At 43.0% G+C, this 18,747-nt stretch overlaps 1 protein-coding gene across 1 annotated transcript; it reads left to right on the forward strand.

Annotated features, from left to right (window-relative positions):
- Positions 1-287: 287 nt before the first annotated feature.
- Positions 288-15,890, forward strand: f2.S (coagulation factor II, thrombin S homeolog). Its single transcript, NM_001093048.1, has 14 exons — positions 288-393; positions 2,532-2,692; positions 6,011-6,035; positions 7,636-7,686; positions 7,839-7,950; positions 9,218-9,348; positions 9,684-9,983; positions 11,363-11,467; positions 11,717-11,843; positions 12,263-12,430; positions 12,727-12,900; positions 13,530-13,708; positions 13,841-13,911; positions 14,752-15,890. The coding sequence occupies exons 1-14, from the start codon at positions 321-323 to the stop codon at positions 14,896-14,898; spliced, it is 1,824 nt and encodes a 607-aa protein (NP_001086517.1). The 5' UTR covers positions 288-320; the 3' UTR covers positions 14,899-15,890.
- Positions 15,891-18,747: the final 2,857 nt, after the last annotated feature.

Raw genomic sequence — 18,747 nt, forward strand, 5'->3', positions numbered from 1 at the left:
TAGGATGGCAGGTATTTTTTTCTATAAATGGTGAAAAGGTGGCCACCCTAGGTACAGAAGGGGTGCAGTGCAGTGAAGGTTCGTATATGGCCAGATTGAGGCTTTTGCTGAGCATTTAGCAGGCCCTTTGTTTGGACTGAATATTTGTTAGTGAATGTGTAACTAGCACTGACCCCACTTGTTGGTGGTTGGGGAGAGCAGCAAGGGGGAGGGTGGGAGAGGAGGGTCCGTAAATCCCTGACTCAAGTCCAGACAGACATCTCTGATTATTCCAACTAAATCTGTGGGATCTGCATCTCACTGGCTCCTGTCTCCTCACCATGAAGCAAAGAGCCCACCTAATATGGGGTCTCCTCCTGGCAGCTGTCGTGTCTCTAGTCCAGTGTCAGAATGGTAAGAAGGTTTGGTGGGATATTGGGGGCAAATGAAGAATTGCTGAAAAATCTGATCCGATAGGCAACTGAGAATGGGGCAACAGATAAGGGCTAAACAAGGGATGTCCATCCACCTCTCAACATGCTGGGCGTTGAAGTTCTAGGTCAGAATGGTATAGGGACTTATAACTCTAGCATTATGGGAAACAACATTGAGGAGGGGTCAGTTTTGCAGATAGAACACTTTTTGATTTGTTCTAAATTATTGGCTGTTCAAGTTGAGCAACATTCCACCATATGACATTGGCCAATGAACTGATTTCTAGGAGGGTCTGCAAAATATTTTATTATGTTATTAATTCATAAGCATATAACTAAGACTCTTTGTTTGAAATATGTGTGATGGAACGCATGTCTATAGATAAAGAACTGCGTATCTTGTGGGTGCTATATAAATAAATGATGATGATGATGATGATGATACATGGGACATTTTCCTTGGTTTCTTCAAGGACAGAGCCGTCCATGATATGAGCCCATGATCTGTTAGCAGATCTACTTGAGGGCCAAATATAATAAAATATTGTCAAATGAAGACACCTATGAAGCCCACAAGCAGAATGGGGTCACTGAGAATCCCCTCTGAAGGTTATAATGAGGCCATTGGTCTCCAGTTGGACAGCCCTGTTGTAGGAGAAAGACCTGAACTGAAATATAGACCTCCAAAACGGTCAACTGTAGGAGATTCCAAAGGAAATATTCTTCATGTAGATCCCAATCTGGCTAAATTCTGGTTTCAAAAGGGTTCACAATCTCACTTCCTTTTTCCCTGAAAAATCTGGTGGGTAGCCTGGTTCTTGATTAAATTGTCCCTTTGATTTCTTTGTCCAAAAGTGGTCACTCAGAGAGAGATAGTTGACAAATATGACGGGATCTCTCCTAATCCTTCAGCTGTGTATGTGAGAGGTCATGGGTCAACAGGAAGTGATAAGGGTCAACAGCAAGCGACAAGGGTCATACCACCTTCACACTTCCTCCTTGAAGCCAAGCAGTCCAGATAACAGATCCCATACTATGCTGCTTTTTTTATTTTCTCAATGAAATGGCATAGTTCGTAATTATTAGGCATCCTTACATTTATCTCATGGAGATGTTTCTTCATGCAAAGATTAAAGTTCTTTGTTGAACTGATGTGTAGGAGGGTTGTTGAGGTGCTGGGGCTCATTTATTAAAACTTGAGATGGCGGTTTATCCACCCCTGGAAAAAAACTTGGTAAAAGAAACCACAATCTTGAATATTTTAATAGTTAAGTTTTACAAAATTGAATTTTTGAGATTTTATCTACTGGAAAGAAAGAAGCGCTAAAACCTGGCAAGCTTTTGTAGAGGTCAGTGGGGGTCATACGTGACCACCACCGCAGAGTGCAAAGGGCACTTTCAGGTGCAAGTTTCCATGGTTTTTTTTAACCACAACGCAACATTTTTCTCAGTGTAGTTGATGGAAGATATGCCTGATGCTATTGCGGTTGATGCATTAAAATGCATGAACTGCTCTTGCATTTCGAATTGGAAGCAACCATTCGGAAAAATTTCAGCGTGCTGCTGTCATTTAATCCAGGGTCAGACTTGGGTGTCTGGGGACCACCAGTGCTTCCACCACAGGGCCCTCTGCCCTAGTCATGAGCTCCTGCAGAGGATGTACCTTCAACTTCTTACCTTTGCAGAGGCGATTTTGGGGAGGGGGAGTTCAGGGGGAGTGCACACAGTTTCCAGCAAGGAGCAGGTCAGGGTCAGCTGGACCCTCCCTGTTCGACCATGGTTCAAATCATGCCTACATGGAGCCATCTAAATGGTTCCCTCATATTTAGAACAATGAATATTGATTTCCCACCAGCCCATAGACATGTCCAGTTTAAGACATTAACACTGCCAAGAGAAGCTGAGACTCTGATTGTGTAAAAGGACATACTGGGCCATCAGAACTGCACAGAGGAGGAGTGGCAACTCAACTGAGCAGCTTTTCTCAACATCAGAACTTCTTGAAGGATTCTTTTGAATCTTGTGTATACTGTACTCGTGTGGTTGAGAAATTACTATCTCCCGTTAAACCAGCGCACGTGACAGCTCCCCAATAAATATATTTTGCATTTGTGTTAGTTTTCCTGAACAGCAATGAGGCCATGACTATACTTAAACGGTCCCGCAGAGCTAACAGTGGCTTTGAAGAACTTCGGCAGGGGAACATGGAGCGAGAATGCATTGAAGAGATCTGTAACTATGAGGAGCTCCGAGAGATAAAAGAGTCTACAGTTGAGACGGTATTTGATGCTTTGGTTGAAAATACTCCTGCTGTCTTATCACCTCTCTTACCTGTACCTCCGATCCCACAGCCACACTCCCTTCCCAGAGACTATTATCCCATTGTTACTATAGGCACCAGCACTCCCTACTATACCTGCTACCCCACAGTCACACTCCCTTCCCAGAGACTATTATCCACTGTTACTATAGACACCATCTCTCCCTACTATACCTGCTATCCCACAGTCACACTCCCTTCCCAGAGACTATTATCCACTGTTACTATAGGCACCATCTCTCCCTACTATACCTGCTATCCCACAGTCACACTCCCTTCCCAGAGACTATTATCCACTGTTACTTTAGACACCATCTCTCCCTACTATACCTGCTATCCCACAGTCACACTCCCTTCCCAGAGACTATTATCCACTGTTACTATAGGCACCATCTCTCCCTACTATACCTGCTATCCCACAGTCACACTCCCTTCCCAGAGACTATTATCCCACTGTTACTATAGGCACCATCTCTCCCTACTATACCTGCTATCCCACAGTCACACTCCCTTTCCAGAGACTATTATCCCACTGTTACTATAGGCACCATCTCTCCCTACTATACCTGCTATCCCACAGTCACACTCCCTTCCCAGAGACTATTATCCCACTGTTACTATAGGCCCCATCTCTCCCTACTACACCTAATATCCCACAGCCACACTCCCTTCCCAGAAACTATTATCACACTGTTACTATAGGCACCACCTCTCCCTACTATACCTGTTATCCCACAGTCACACTCCCTTCCCAGAGACTATTATCCCACTGTTACTATAGGCCCAATCTCTGCCTACTACACCTAATATCCCACAGCCACACTCCCTTCCCAGAGACTATTATCCCCACTGTTACTATAGGCACCATCTCTCCCTACTATACCTGCTATCCCACAATCACACTTCCTTCCCAGAGACTATAATCCCCACTGTTACTATAGACACCATCTCTCCCTACTATACCTGCTATCCCACAGTCACACTCCCTTCCCAGAGACTATTATCCTACTGTTATTATAGGCATCATCTCTCCCTACTATACCTGCTATCCCACAGTCACACTCCCTTCCCAGAGACTATTATCCACTGTTACTATAGACACCATCCCTCCCTACTATACCTGCTATCCCACAGTCACACTCCCTTCCCAGAGACTATTATCCCACTGTTACTATAGGCACCATCTCTCCCTACTATACCTGCTATCCCACAGTCACACTCCCTTCCCAGAGACTATTATCCACTGTTACTATAGGCACCATCGCTCCCTACTATACCTGCTATCCCACAGTCACACTCCCTTCCCAGAGACTATTATCCCACTGTTACTATAGGCCCCATCTCTCCCTACTACACCTAATATCCCACAGCCACACTCCCTTCCCAGAAACTATTATCCCACTGTTACTATAGGCCCCATCTCTGCCTACTACACCTAATATCCTACAGCCACACTCCCTTCCCAGAGACTATTATCCCCACTGTTACTATAGACACCATCTATCCCTACTATACCTGCTATCCCACAGTCACACTCTCTTCCCAGAGACTATTATCCCACTGTTACTATAGGCACCATCTCTTCCTACTATACCTGCTATCCCACAGTCACACTCCCTTCCCAGAGACTATTATCCCCACTGTTACTATAGACACCATCTATCCCTACTATACCTGCTATCCCACAGCCACACTCCCTTCCCAGAGACTATTATCCCCACTGTTACTATAGGCACCATCTCTTCCTACTATACCTGCTATCCCACAATCACACTTCCTTCCCAGAGACTATTATCCCACTGTTACTATAGACACCATCTCTCCCTACTATACCTGCTATCCCACAATCACACTCCCTTCCCAGAGACTATTATCCCACTGTTACTATAGGCACCATCTCTCCCTACTATACCTGCTATCCCACAGTCACACTCCCTTCCCAGAGACTATTATCCCCACTGTTACTATAGGCACCATCTCTCCCTACTATAACTGCTATCCCACCAGTCACACTCCCTTCCCAGAGACTATTATCCCACTGTTACTATAGGCACCATCTCTCCCTACTATACCTGCTATCCCACAGTCACAGTCCCTTCCCAGAGACTATTATCCACTGTTACTATAGACACCATCTCTCCCTACTATACCTGCTATCCACAGTCACACTCCCTTCCCAGAGACTATTATCCCACTGTTACTATAGGCACCATCTCTCCCTACTATACCGTGCTATCCCACAGTCACACTCCCTTCCCAGAGACTTTTATCCACTGTTACTATAGGCACCATCTCTCCCTACTATACCTGCTATCCCACAGCCACACTCCCTTCCCAGAGACTATTATCCACTGTTACTATAGGCACCATCTCTCCCTACTATACCTGCTATCCCACAGTCACACTCCCTCCCAGAGACTATTATCCACTGTTATTAGGCACCATTCTCCTACTATACTGCTAAGTCCACAGTCACACTCCCTTCCCAGAGACTATTATCCCCACTGTTACTATCGGCACTCCTCTCCCTACTATACCTGCTACCCACAGTCACACTCCTTCCCAGAGACTATTATCCCACTGTTACTATAGACACCATCTCTCCCTACTATACCTGCTATCCCGCAGTCACACTCCCTTCCCAGAGATTATTATCCCACTGTTACTATAGACACCATCTCTCCCTACTATAACTGTTATCCACAGTCACACTCCCTCCCAGAGATTATTATCCCACTGTTTACTATTAGACACCATCTCTCCCTACTATACCTGCTACCACAGTCACACTCTCTTCCCAGAGACTATTATCCCACTGTTACTATAGGCACCATCTCTCCCTACTATACCTGCTATCCCACAGTCACACTCCCTTCCCAGAGACTATTATCCACTGTTACTATAGACACCATCTCTCCCTACTATACCTGCTATCCCACAGTCACACTCCCTTCCCAGAGACTATTATCCCACTGTAACAATAGGCACCATCTCTCCCTACTATACCTGCTATCCCACAGTCACACTCCCTTCCCAGAGACTATTATCCCACTGTTACTATAGGCACCATCTCTCCCTACTATACCTGCTATCCCACAGTAATTTTGTCTTTTCTTGTAAATATGAACTGGTTGGTTGCTGTTGAGTCAGTTAGAAATTACCTTCCACCAGTAAATGCCTCTCCATTCTATGCTGTACACATTATATATGGATGTTGATGGTGTTTATAGTGATACATGTTGGTTGCTATTGATAAATCTTTTTATCCCTGTTGCAGGATCTTTTTTGGGTCAAATACAAAGGTGAGTTAATCGGAATCCTTTCCGATCTGCCCCTGTGTTGGTTTCCCGCATGTGTTTGTTGATTTCCTCATGGTTCAGAGGTCAGTAGTAGGACGGCTGATAACAAATTTACCATCGTAGGGAATCGCAGCGGAGGGGCTGGCGCTGTACATTATTGCTTGTTCTTACAGTTGCCAGGGGCGATGTTGTTGTAATAATATTTTTGTAAAAGAGAAAATTATTCTGACTAACTGATAATACTACTTGATTTCTATTACATTTTATCCTTAGTAAGACGAGGGACGCCCTGCATCTGGGAGACACTTGGTAGAAAGATTATTGCATCGTTGTACCAAACAAACGTTCTACCATTTTGCTGATAATATAATATTGGAGGCAACTGTTTTATTAGTCTATACATTTAGTTACCTTTGTCAAACCAATCCTAGCTGATAAGAAGATCCACAAATATGCAGATTAATAAGGTGCCCTGTGCCTATTAACCTATGCCAGTGCCCTACTAAATGAAAAATAAAATCAGGCCATGATCCTTTTACAAACACATGATATTACAGGTGTAAAACTGCTAATATCATGTAAACCAAATGAAAAACACAAGTAAAGTACTGGCACTATCTGCAAAGGGTTTGTATGTTCTTGTCATGCTTGTATTGGCTTTCTCTGGAATCCTCCCAGCTTAGCCCAGCCAAGAATGGGTCCAGTACAGGTATGGCACCTGTTATCCGGACCTGAGGTTTTCCAGATAACAGATCTTTCCATAATTTGGATCTGCATATCTGAAGTCGACTAGAAAATCGTATAAACATTAAATAAACCCAATAGGCTGGTTGTGCGTCCAATAAGGATTCATTATATCTCAGTCGGGATCAAGTTACTGTTTTATCATTACAGAGAAAAAGGAAGTCATTTTTACAAATTTGGATTATTTGGATAAAATGGAGTCTATGGGAGATAGCCTTTCCATAACTGGGAGCTTTCTGGTTTATAGATAATGTATAAATACAGTATTACAAATTTACTCGGCAATTTATTCATTTGCAATCCCAAATTGTTCCACTTCTGACCCAGACCAATCCGTAGCTCTGCCTACTCACTAAATCTCTGCCATGGCTTAGGCTGCCACCTGGTTGATATTTTACCATTTTGACTGGTACAAACTATTGTTGAAGATGACAATTTTATTAAAAGGGAAGAAAAATGAAAATATAAGAAGCCACCCTCTCGTTATGTCATAGTCCTGCATTATTACATCATAGCTCCCCTACCCTTACAGGCTTCAACCCCCCACTTCCAATTTTTTCACGAGTTACTTGATTTTGGGCCCCTACCTTCCAGTCTCCCATTATCCTACCACATTCTTTCAAATTTTTGTAGGTTCCCTTTAAATACCCTGAATGCAAAGTAAGCATTCTGTGACATCATATGAGCATGTGACCTCACTTCCAGTTTTGGTGAACATTTTCTGTCTAATAGATATATGCTTCATTACTGTACAATATTTCTAGGAAATTGTATTTATGGAGCTGCCATGTCTGCAGATGAAAGCATCGTACTGTAGGTACCTTTCTGCATTTATTAATTCCATTGAACTCATTGACAGATTGTGAACCAGACAAGAAATCAAGAGACGCCCGGGCTGACTGTTTAAAAGGTGTGTCTCACTTTGTCTCCTCTTCTATATATATATATATATTATTTTTTTTGTTATTTGTGGTTTAGAGTTATTTAGCAGCTTTCCAGTTTGCAATTTCAGCAGTCTGGTCACTGGGTTCCAAATTACCCTGGGCTTTTATTGATCAATAGGAACGACTACGTGTGCTGAAGGAATCGGAACTCATTACAGAGGGAATGTCAGCGTCACAAGGTCTGGCAAAGAATGTCAGTACTGGATAAGTAACTACCCACACAAGACCAAGTGAGTCGGTTTTTTATCTTTGTCTTTACTGATTTGGGGTGTTCATTTAGGTGTTTCTGCCCACGGTTGAGACTAATGTCCCCACTCTTCCACTTTCAAGCATCCTGGCACTGTGGAAGATCAGTTCTGGCAGGGGCATGGAGTGGGCATTTGTTTCTTGCCTCCCCTGGCTCACTGGTGGCTGTGGGATAGCAGGTATAGTAGGGAGAGATGGTGTCTATAGTAACAGTGGATAATAGTCTCTGGGAAGGGATTGTGACTGTGGGATAACAGGTATAGTAGGGAGAGATAGTGCCTATAGTAACAGTGGATAATAGTCTCTGGGATGGGAGTGTGACTGTAGGATAGCAGGTATAGTAGGGAGAGATGGTGCCTATAGTAACAGTGGGATAATAGTCTATGGGAAGGGAGTGTGACTGAAGGATAGCAGGTATAGTAGGGAGAGATGGTGCCTATAGTAACAGTGGGATAATAGTCTCTGGGAAGGGAGTGTGAATGTGGGATGGCAGGTATAGTAGGGAGAGATGGTGCCTATAGTAACAGTGGGATAATAGTCTCTGGGAAGGGAGTGTGACTGTGGGATAGCAGGTATAGTAGGGAGAGATGGTGCCTATAGTAACAGTGGGATAATAGTCTCTGGGAAGGGAGTGTGACTGTGGGATAGCAGGTATAGTAGGGAGAGATGGTGCCTATAGTAACAGTGGGGATAATAGTCTCTGGGAAGGGAGTGTGACTGTGGGATAGCAGGTATAGTAGGGAGAGATGGTGCCTATAGTAACAGTGGGATAATAGTCTCTGGGAAGGGAGTGTGGCTGTGGGATAGCAGGTATAGTAGGGAGAGATGGTGCCTATAGTAACAGTGGGATAATAGTCTCTGGGAAGGGAGTGTGACTGTGGGATATGCTCAGTTACTTCCCAGATACAGGAAAGATTAAGTATCTTTTGATGTCAAAAATGCAGATTGCAGATCTGGGCGTGGGTAGCAGGTTAGTTGTTACTTTGGTCCAACCCAGAGGTGTAACTACAGAGAAAGCAGACCCTGCGGCTGCAAGGGGGGCCCAGGAGGTATAGGGGGGCCCATAAGGCCCTAATTAATGAGCAATTTCAATATATATAGGTAAAACAGGACAATCTTTAGATATGACGGGGGCCCTAAAATTAATTTGCTGTAACATCTAGTTTCTCCACTGGTCCAACTTATTAAACGTATGTATATTTCTACCCAAAATAAATCTTATGGCTCGATATCTCTCTCTAAATGTTTCAGGTTTAGCCCAACCACTATCCCAAGTCTGGTTAAAAACTATTGCCGCAATCCGAATGACAATCCCACAGGACCATGGTGTTACACGACGGACCCTCAGAAGCAATGGGAGGAGTGCGTCATAACTGTGTGTGGTACGTTTGTTTCATTGTCACATTGTCTTCTTCTGTTTCCCAATTTCCCATGTCGTGGTTAGTCCTCTTTTGTGGGACTTTCTCACAGCTCAGCTGGTGAAATGGTGGGGCACAATGGCCAACACACAATGTGACATTAGCAATGACATTGTCAAGAACCTACAACAGTTGTAGGTGGCTTAGACCATCCCGTATGCTTTAACCGTTGGCAATCTGTTGGAGTCTACTGGGAGTTGAGGTCCAGGAACATTTGGGCAAAGAGTAAGTAGGCATGTATGGCCACCTATTTTTCTACCTGTTCCTTGTGCCATAATAATGATTCCTTTCCCTTATAGGCACAAATAAAACCACAGTGGAACCTCTGCTCGTTAATGTGAAAGAGTCTGTGACAAGAGAACCGTGTGAGACAGAGCTTGGATTAAATTATGAAGGGAAACTGGCAAAGACCATCTCCGGCCTTCCCTGTTTGCACTGGGATTCCCCGAGTGTCCAGCAGTACGGCCGCAAAGACTTTATCCCAGAAGTCAAACTGCAGGAAAATTATTGCCGGAACCCTGACAATGACGGGGAGGGATTGTGGTGCTTTGTGTCCCACCCCAACCTGACCTACGACTATTGCCCCATGAACTACTGTGGTAAGGCTTTGTTGACTGAAACAGACTGAAAATGTAAAGAAAAACGCTTCTTATCAGCCGAGCACTATGTCAGCCATCTTGCTGGGAGTTTATTGGCTAATTTTGGCTCCATGATGTGAAACTGGAATGAAACATCAGGAGGTTTAAAGCTTCCGGCTCCAGTTGCAGGACCATAGAACATAGAGCCAGACTGACATTGAGCCGCTGGGGTGCTCATTGGAGGATTCATTTGGAGTTTAGTTGGGCTGCTGGTTCTGAAAAGTTCATAAAAACGGTTTTATTGTACAATATTGTATACTAAGTCATTTAAAGCCTATATTTAGACTGCCTATGATGAGTAACTGGAGGGAGTTTATGTTCCCCTTATCTCCTACAATATCTGGCTTTAAATGACATGGAACCCCTGACTGAATTGTTACCAAAAAAAAAAAAAAACCCACAAAAATGCCGCTCAGTGTTAGTTTTTTATCCTGATGTATCATTTTGCACCAATTGGAAACACTGTTTGTTCCTCCATGTTTTCTCCTAAAAGCCTCTAGTCATTTCCCACATTGTCACTGTGGTTGAGTTTATTAGGGACCATTTACTAAGGAGTGAGGGGGAAAGTGCAAAAAACACCGGGACTCATTTATAAACACTGGGCACCTGGGCAGTAACCTATAGCAACCAATTAGTGATTTTAGTCATTTTTCAGCCAGCTGTAGGTTGAACGCTGAAAGCAATCAACTGATTGGTTGCCATGGGTTACTGCCCAGGTACAAATTTGCCCATTGTTTATAAATAACCCCCACTGCCATTTTTGTACTTCTGAACCTATATTTGATAGAACCAACAGATGCAGACTTGGTCGGGATGATTCTCATTGGAGCATTCTCTTTACTTTGGAGAGCAGTCAGAATATTTCCATTCACTTTAGAGGAAACCTACAATATAAATCTATGATTTACCCATCATAGCCCCCAAGGGGCAAGGAGATCCTCCAATGAGAATAATCTTGCTCTTATATATCTAATATAGTGAGATGTGGCTTATGGATGATACATGGCATTGACACATCAGAAGGGTGGGAATAACGTTGTTTAGATGTTCTGAACTAGATGCATCATGTCAACAGCAGAGAAGACAAGGTTATCATTGGAGGATCCTTTGGGATTAGGTGCACCACTGAGCTGGTTCTTGAGAAACTACTATAGCTTCCAAAATGCTTTTACTCTTCAAATATGGCGGAGAATGTTAAGAGTTGTATGCAGTGAGTGGAGCAACACTTCTATCAAATGATTATGTCCTCATTGAGTTCAGGAAATACGGCACTATACTGATCTGTAATGTTGTTACATGTGTCTTCTGTTGGGTAACTGGTCTTTCCATCACTCTGGCAGACAGTCCCATAGATGAAGATGTTCTAAACAACCCTGCTGGGCGCACAACTGCTGAAGAGCACCAGATCTTCTTTGATGAGAAGACCTTTGGATCTGGAGAGGCAGGTAAGGACATTAGATTTTATGAACTGGAACTTGTGTTTCATGCAGAGGAATTCCTATATTGGCATTGATTTAGAATGTGTTTGTGCAAGCTATGAGCAAACATAGGTGTTTTCCTGCTACATCTATACCTAGAAGACTCCATTATGATATCTAAACACCTTATCTCAGATTACATGCCATTCTGTTGTCAGCCAAGGCTACATTATCCTGTGACCTTTTCTGTGTATTTAAAGACCTTTTTGTTTCCAGAGTGTGGCCTGAGACCCCTCTTTGAGCAAAAGTCCGTGGAGGATAAGAGTGAAAAAGAGCTGCTGGAGTCCTATATGCAGGGTCGGATCGTTAAGGGTGAAACCGCCGAGCCGGGCAGTGCACCATGGTAATTCCAACAGGAGTGGTATTCTCTCTTCCACAAATATCTAAAACATGTATTAGAAAGTGGGTGGTATTCTAACTTGGGGATATGTCTGGGCTAGGGTTGCCACCTTTGGTTGATGGAAGGTCTGGACAGGGGGATAGGTAATTTCAGGGATAGAGCTGATAAAATTTGTGTGGGATGATGGTTAGGGGTGCACATCATGTGGGCAGGGCTATGGTACAGGTGCCCATGTAAAAACTGGTTCAAAACCAGACAGGTGGTAACCCTAGCCTGGGTGTCACTGGACATGATGAGGGCAGATTGGGGCCATGGCCTAAAACCTCCATACTTTTAATAGCGTAAGGTATGCAGTGGTAGATTGTGGTTATGGTGACCTAATGTGACTTACAATCCAATGACAAATGTCCTCTTGTATATAGGCAAGTCATGCTTTTCAAGAAGAGCCCTCAAGAACTGCTCTGTGGGGCCAGTTTGTTGAGTGATCGTTGGGTGCTGACTGCTGCCCACTGCATCTTCTACCCCCCTTGGGATAAAAACTACACCACCGATGATATCCTGGTGCGGATTGGCAAACATTACCGCACAAAGTAAGTACACCCCAAATAAATTCCCCTGGAAGACATATTGTATTTTTTTTGCCTCATCCAGTATATGTTTATGTTCAATCATTTAGTTCTTTATTTATAATGTTTGGTCATCCATTGGCACAAGTTTCTTAGTCATCATTTGGCACAAATAAAGCCCTAGATATATACCATATATTATTTATGGCTATATTAGTTAATGTGCACACAGTTGTAGAACCTGATGTCCAGCAATGACTGAGGATAACAAACTTGTGGCATTCCTTTTACCATATATCGGTTGGTTCCCTCACCTCCAGGTATGAGAGAGCAACAGAGAGGATAGCGCTGCTTGAACGCATTATTGTTCATCCCAAATACAACTGGAAGGAGAATCTTGACAGGGACATTGCTCTTATCCAACTCAAGCGACCGGTGGCCTTCAGCAACTATATCCACCCGGTGTGTCTACCCACCAAGGACATTGTGGTCAAGTAAGGAACATGTTTAAGCATTACTCACAGGTTCCCCCATCTAACAATGACTTGGAGTCATGGGTGGGTGTGGATGAGAAAGACATGGATTGGAGATAAGACCTTCTCAACATTGCTGGTTCCACATATACTGTATATATAAAGAGGGCTTGGAAGAAGATGACGGGGCCCTTGTGTATTAGCAGCTTTGGGAGATAAACCGTCTATGTCAATATTGCTTCACCATACTATACCCAAATATCCCACCATATTTCTAAGGGAAAAGGCCCAGAGCTGCAGTCCAGATAAACAGAAATCAATTCTTAAACTTTGAAGAACACAACTTTTCCCCAGCCTTCAAAAGCCAAAATAAGTAGGACAAAAGTTACCTCCCCATTGTTGTATCTTTCCACAAACTGAGTTGTAAACTGCAGTGACCTAAGAACTTTGCAATAGGTCTTCTTCAGGAGTAGATCCCAACTATAGCAGATGACATTTCAATTGCTCCTACTGCTATTGGGTGTGTTGTGTCTTGCATTGGTGTTCATGACCACACCAGGCATTGAATTCATGTGACAATGTAGACTGCAATACCAAGTACCTGAGATATTTCAATTGCTAAAGTCTGTACCCTCTGCAACTGTCTGTAGGCTCCTGTCGGCTGGATACAAGGGCCGGGTTACAGGTTGGGGAAATCTCCAAGAGACCTGGAGTGCTGGGGCACAAAACCTTCCACAGACCTTACAGCAGATAAATCTCCCCATTGTGGATCAGGAAACCTGCAAGTCCTCCACCAAGATCAAGATAACAGACAACATGTTCTGCGCAGGTGGGTGCAACATCAACAGGGTAGGTATTGTAGCAATGCAAAGTGTTACTCTAGGGGGGCCTCAGTAAAGAGCAGCTCACAAGGTGAAGGATATTGATGCGACTGCCTTTTTTGAAATTGTTCCTTTTACAGGGTACAGTCCAGAGGACAGCAAGAGGGGAGATGCATGTGAAGGAGATAGCGGAGGTCCATTTGTCATGAAGGTAATGATATTAAAGAAGCCACGACTCTCTCTTACCCCGTATTTAGTAAAAGGCAGTAAGTTTGCCCAGGATCAGCAACCCATACACTGTAACCCCATTAAAGTTATATTGTTTGGCCCATCCATTTCTTCATCTGAGACAAGGGCTACTTCTGCCATGAAACAAGGTGCTCCTCAAGGGCTGACAAATACCTAGCAACAGCAGCACAGCGTTCCCCAGAAGCAGAGGCAAATGGCTGAAAACTAGGCAGCCAGACTTTGGGGCAGCTGGGTCTGTCATCTAGAATGATTCAAATTGCCCCAGTCAGTGAGGGGTTTGACTGGTGGATGAAAGACCTTTCTTACTGGCCTACTGGACTCAAGTTTTATGAAGTAGAACTTTCTTATACTGATATTATTTCCAAACAAGAAGCTTTTAATGAACATCCTACCACCCCAGGGGAGTTTGGCACGGCTAGGGTTGCCACCTGGCTGATATTTTTACTGGCCTAGCTGGTAAAACATCCACCCAAGCAAGGGCCAGTATTACAAATTTACCGGCAATGTAGTTACTAGTAACTCTACAGAGGAACAAGACAGAGCCACTGGATACATAGCAGCTCAGGAATCTGAACATACCTAACAAATCCAGCAGAAATCAAGGCACATTTGCCACCAGGCATTGTTTGAAGGAGAGCCGACTTCTGCTACATTGTTTCAATAGTCAGAACAAGCAGTGCAGGGAAGACCAGGTGTCAATAGTAATTACATTCACAAATAACTGAAGTATTGGGATGTGGCTTGGAATGAGCTTTTCTTTCAATACAGGATTACAGTAGTTCCTGATGTTCTCTTTCCACAGGATCCAGACACAGGCCGTTGGGTCCAACTGGGCATTGTATCGTGGGGGGAAGGTTGCGACCGAGACGGCAAATACGGCTTTTATGTCCACTTGCATCGTCTGAGGAAGTGGCTTATGAAGACTATCGAGAAGTTTGGCAGTTCGTGAGCGAGTAAGAAATCTCATAGCCAAATCCAACCATTCCTTGGCTGCTCTGCTGCCCCCATCTGATTCCTCATACATCCATCTCTAGGCACTATAGTATATCTATTATTTGGTAACATAGTATTTCAATAAAAGTTCAAAATAGATTTTTTGGTGATTTATGTGTTAAAGGGCCAGCACATGCAGATCTTTGCACACTGACACCCCGCTTGCTAATTACGTTAAAGGGATTCTGTCATGATGTTTATGGTGTCGCTTTTATTTCTAAATGACAGTTTTCACTGCAAATAATTCACTCTACAATATAAAATTTCATTCCTAACCCAAGTGTATTTTTTTTTTTAGTTGTAATTGGTGTGTAGGTGCCATCTCAGGTCATTTTTCAGCAGTATTGTGTGTGACTGAAGTTTATCAGAGCACAAGTCACATGACTGGGGCACCTGGGAAACAATATGTCTAGTCCCATGTCAGCATGGTACATACCCCTGAATTATGTGCCCTAGACAACAACTCTGATAGGCTGTCGATCCCATCTCCTAGTCCCCTCAATCACCCTGGCACCTATATAACCTTGCCCTACTCGCCAAATCCCTCCCATGTAACTATTATAGTTTGGCCTTTGGAAGCAAAGTGGGAGAAGTCCTGAAATAACCATAAAACTCTGGGCAATAGCATAATTTTTTTGGGCATCCCTGTTATGTTCTAAAATGCTGTATTTTGTATACTAAACTAGGTGACAGAACGAATAGTAATGGAATAGTGCATGTCTTAACGGGGAAGTCTAAAATAGAATAAGGCTAGAAATGCTGTATTTTGTATTCTAAACATGATGTATTGTTGTATTCTAAACCTTAATGATGAGCAATGAGATGAAGCTGTTGACTGTTTGTACTGAGATCTTATATCGATAAGAGATAGGATGATTCAGTTTTAGCACCTGATGAAGGACGTCTGTCCGAAACATGTTGTGTTTAAATAAAATACACTGAATCGAATGTGGTTCTCCAGAGTGAACTTTACTTTGGATATATTGTGGCGTGGACGGTGCCACTGACGCTGTTTGATAGAACCCTGATACATTTGGAGTGAGGGACCACCCGACAATCAAGTGAATTACCTGATTCAGTTTAAATTGATACACCAGTTATATTGCTCCCCATTAAAGTTGCAAAAAATGGGGGTACGGTTAGATATCATCTCATATGGGAATGCCCTCTAATCTTTGGGTTTTGGAAGGAAGTACTCCCGATATCTGGTTGATAATATTGCCTTCCCGAATGTTTGCAGCCCTGAGTTATGCCTTCTAGGTCTAGTGGACGATCTCCTACCGCTGTGTAGATCTAGGACACTTGCTAAAACGCTACTTTTCTATGCAAAGAAAACAATTGTAATGAACCAGATGGGGCACAATGTGCCAACGGTGGAACACTGGTTCAATTTAGTTAATAAGGTACTCCCTTCTGTTAGACTTACATATGAAGCTCGAGGATCTTCTGGGAAATTGGACACAATATGGTCTCCCTGGCTAGATATCCGTGCTGTTGAGGATGTGGGCAATTGAAATACTGCTTAAGCAAAGGGGTTAGATACAGCAGTTACTCTAATGTTCATCTGGTTTTTAGAGGTGATCTCTCTCTCTCTCTCGATAAATAAAAACTTAAAAAAAAACAAAAAAAGGAAAACTATACCCCCAAAATGGACACTTAAGCGACAGATAGTTTATATCATATTACCGTATATACTCGAGTATAAGCCGAGTTTTTCAGCATCCAAAATGTGCTGAAAAAGTCTACCTCGGCTTATACTCGGGTCATCGGGCAGTAGCCGAGATTGCAGTCACTTTTAATCATTCCTATAGCAACAGTTCACTTGGGGAGAGACTGCACAATGCCCTCTGTTGGTTTTATGAAAGAATAACAGTGCGCCCTCTGTTGGTTATATCAAAGAATAACAGTGACTGTAATATCACACAGCGCCATCTGTTGGTTGTATCAAAGAATAACAGTGACTGCAATATCACACAGTGCCCTCTGTTGGTTATATCAAAGAATAACAGTGACTAATATCACACAGCGCCATCTGTTGGTTGTATCAAAGAATAACAGTGACTGCAATATCACACAGTGCCCTCTGTTGGTTATATCAAAGAATAACAGTGACTGCAATATCACACAGCGCCCTCTGTTGGTTATATCAAAGAATAACAGTGACTGTAATATCACACAGCGCCATCTGTTGGTTGTATCAAAGAATAACAGTGACTGCAATATCACACAGTGCCCTCTGTTGGTTATATCAAAGAATAACAGTGACTGCAATATCACACAGCGCCCTCTGTTGGTTATATCAAAGAATAACAGTGACTGCAATATCACACAGCGCCCTCTGTTGGTTATATCAAAGAATAACAGTAACTGCAATATCACACAGCGCCATCTGTTGGTTATATCAAAGAATAACAGTAACTGCAATATCACACAGCGCCATCTGTTGGTTGTATCAAAGAATAACAGTGACTGCAATATCACACAGCGCCATCTGTTGGTTGTATCAAAGAATAACAGTGACTGCAATATCACACAGTGCCCTCTGTTGGTTATATCAAAGAATAACAGTGACTGCAATATCACACAGCACCATCTGTTGGTTATATCAAAGAATAACAGTGACTGCAATATCACACAGCGCCATCTGTTGGTTATATCAAAGAATAACTAACTGCAATATCACACAGCGCCATCTGTTGGTTGAATAAAGGATTAACAGTGATGGCAATATCACACAGCGCCATCTGTTGGTTATACGAAAGATCAGTGATGGTTTTATGACACACAGCACTCTCTGCACAATTCTCTGTCACCATCAACTTTGCAAAGAAGTCCGGTCGATCGCTGGGGGAGTCTCTTTGGCGGAAGGTGCGCTGCTGGGAGACAGGGCTGTAGTTGTGTCTAGGCTTATACTAGAGTCAATAAGTTTTCCCAGTTTGTGTAGGTAAAATTAGGTACCTCGGCTTATACTCGGATCGACTTATACTCGAGTATATACGGTAAGTGGCATATTAAAGAATCTTACCAAACTGGAATATATATTTAAGTAAATATTGCCCTTTTATATCGCTTGCCTTGAGCCACCATTTTGTGATGGTCTGTGTGCTGCCTCAGAGATCACCTGACCAGAAATACTTCAACTCTAACTGTAACAGGAAGAAGTGTGGAAGCAAAAGACACAACTCTGTCTGTTAATTGGCTCATGTGACCTAACATGTATGGTCTGTTTGGGATGTTTGTGTGTACAGTGAATCCTACGATCCCAGGGGGCGGCCCTTATTTTTTAAAATGGCAATTTTCTATTTATGATTACCCAATGGCACATACTACTAGAGAAGTATATTATGAAAATGGTTAATTTACATGAAGCAGGGTTTTACATATGAGCTGTTTTATGCAATATCTTTTTATAGAGACCTACATTGTTTGGGGGGGTATAGTTTTCCTTTAACCAATCATTTGAACCACAAACGGATGAACAGCTCATAACGGGACCAATGCGGCCATTATTATACAAACAAGCTGCTCAGATCATAAATTATGAAAAGACAAACATTCCTTTGCTCCGGTTCTAGAGATAAAACGCAAGAGGCCTACGCAGACACAAGGCAAGTCTTACAAGTGCAAAGATACATGATTAACCCTCGGGCCATAGGGTATTTAGCAGACGTCACACAATATTTACCTTTTAAATTCAACAAGATTTGGAGTCTCATAGCTAGCGGTTTACTTGAAAAGGAACATGGGCTGGACCGAAAAATATGCAGGAAAAAAAAAAAAAAGTTCCGCACCATTTACACAGAAC

The sequence above is a fragment of the Xenopus laevis genome, chromosome 4S (assembly GCF_017654675.1).
Source record: "Xenopus laevis strain J_2021 chromosome 4S, Xenopus_laevis_v10.1, whole genome shotgun sequence".
In the NCBI taxonomy this organism is placed as follows: domain Eukaryota; kingdom Metazoa; phylum Chordata; class Amphibia; order Anura; family Pipidae; genus Xenopus; species Xenopus laevis.

Coding starts and splice junctions, on each gene's coding strand:
- f2.S (NM_001093048.1), top strand. CDS start 321: ATGAAGCAAAGAGCCCACCTAATATGGGGTCTCCTCCTGGCAGCTGTC. Junction 394..2,531: donor TCTAGTCCAGTGTCAGAATG/GTAAGAAGGTTT, acceptor CATTTGTGTTAG/TTTTCCTGAACAGCAATGAG. Junction 12,431..12,726: donor GGCAAACATTACCGCACAAA/GTAAGTACACCC, acceptor CCTCACCTCCAG/GTATGAGAGAGCAACAGAGA.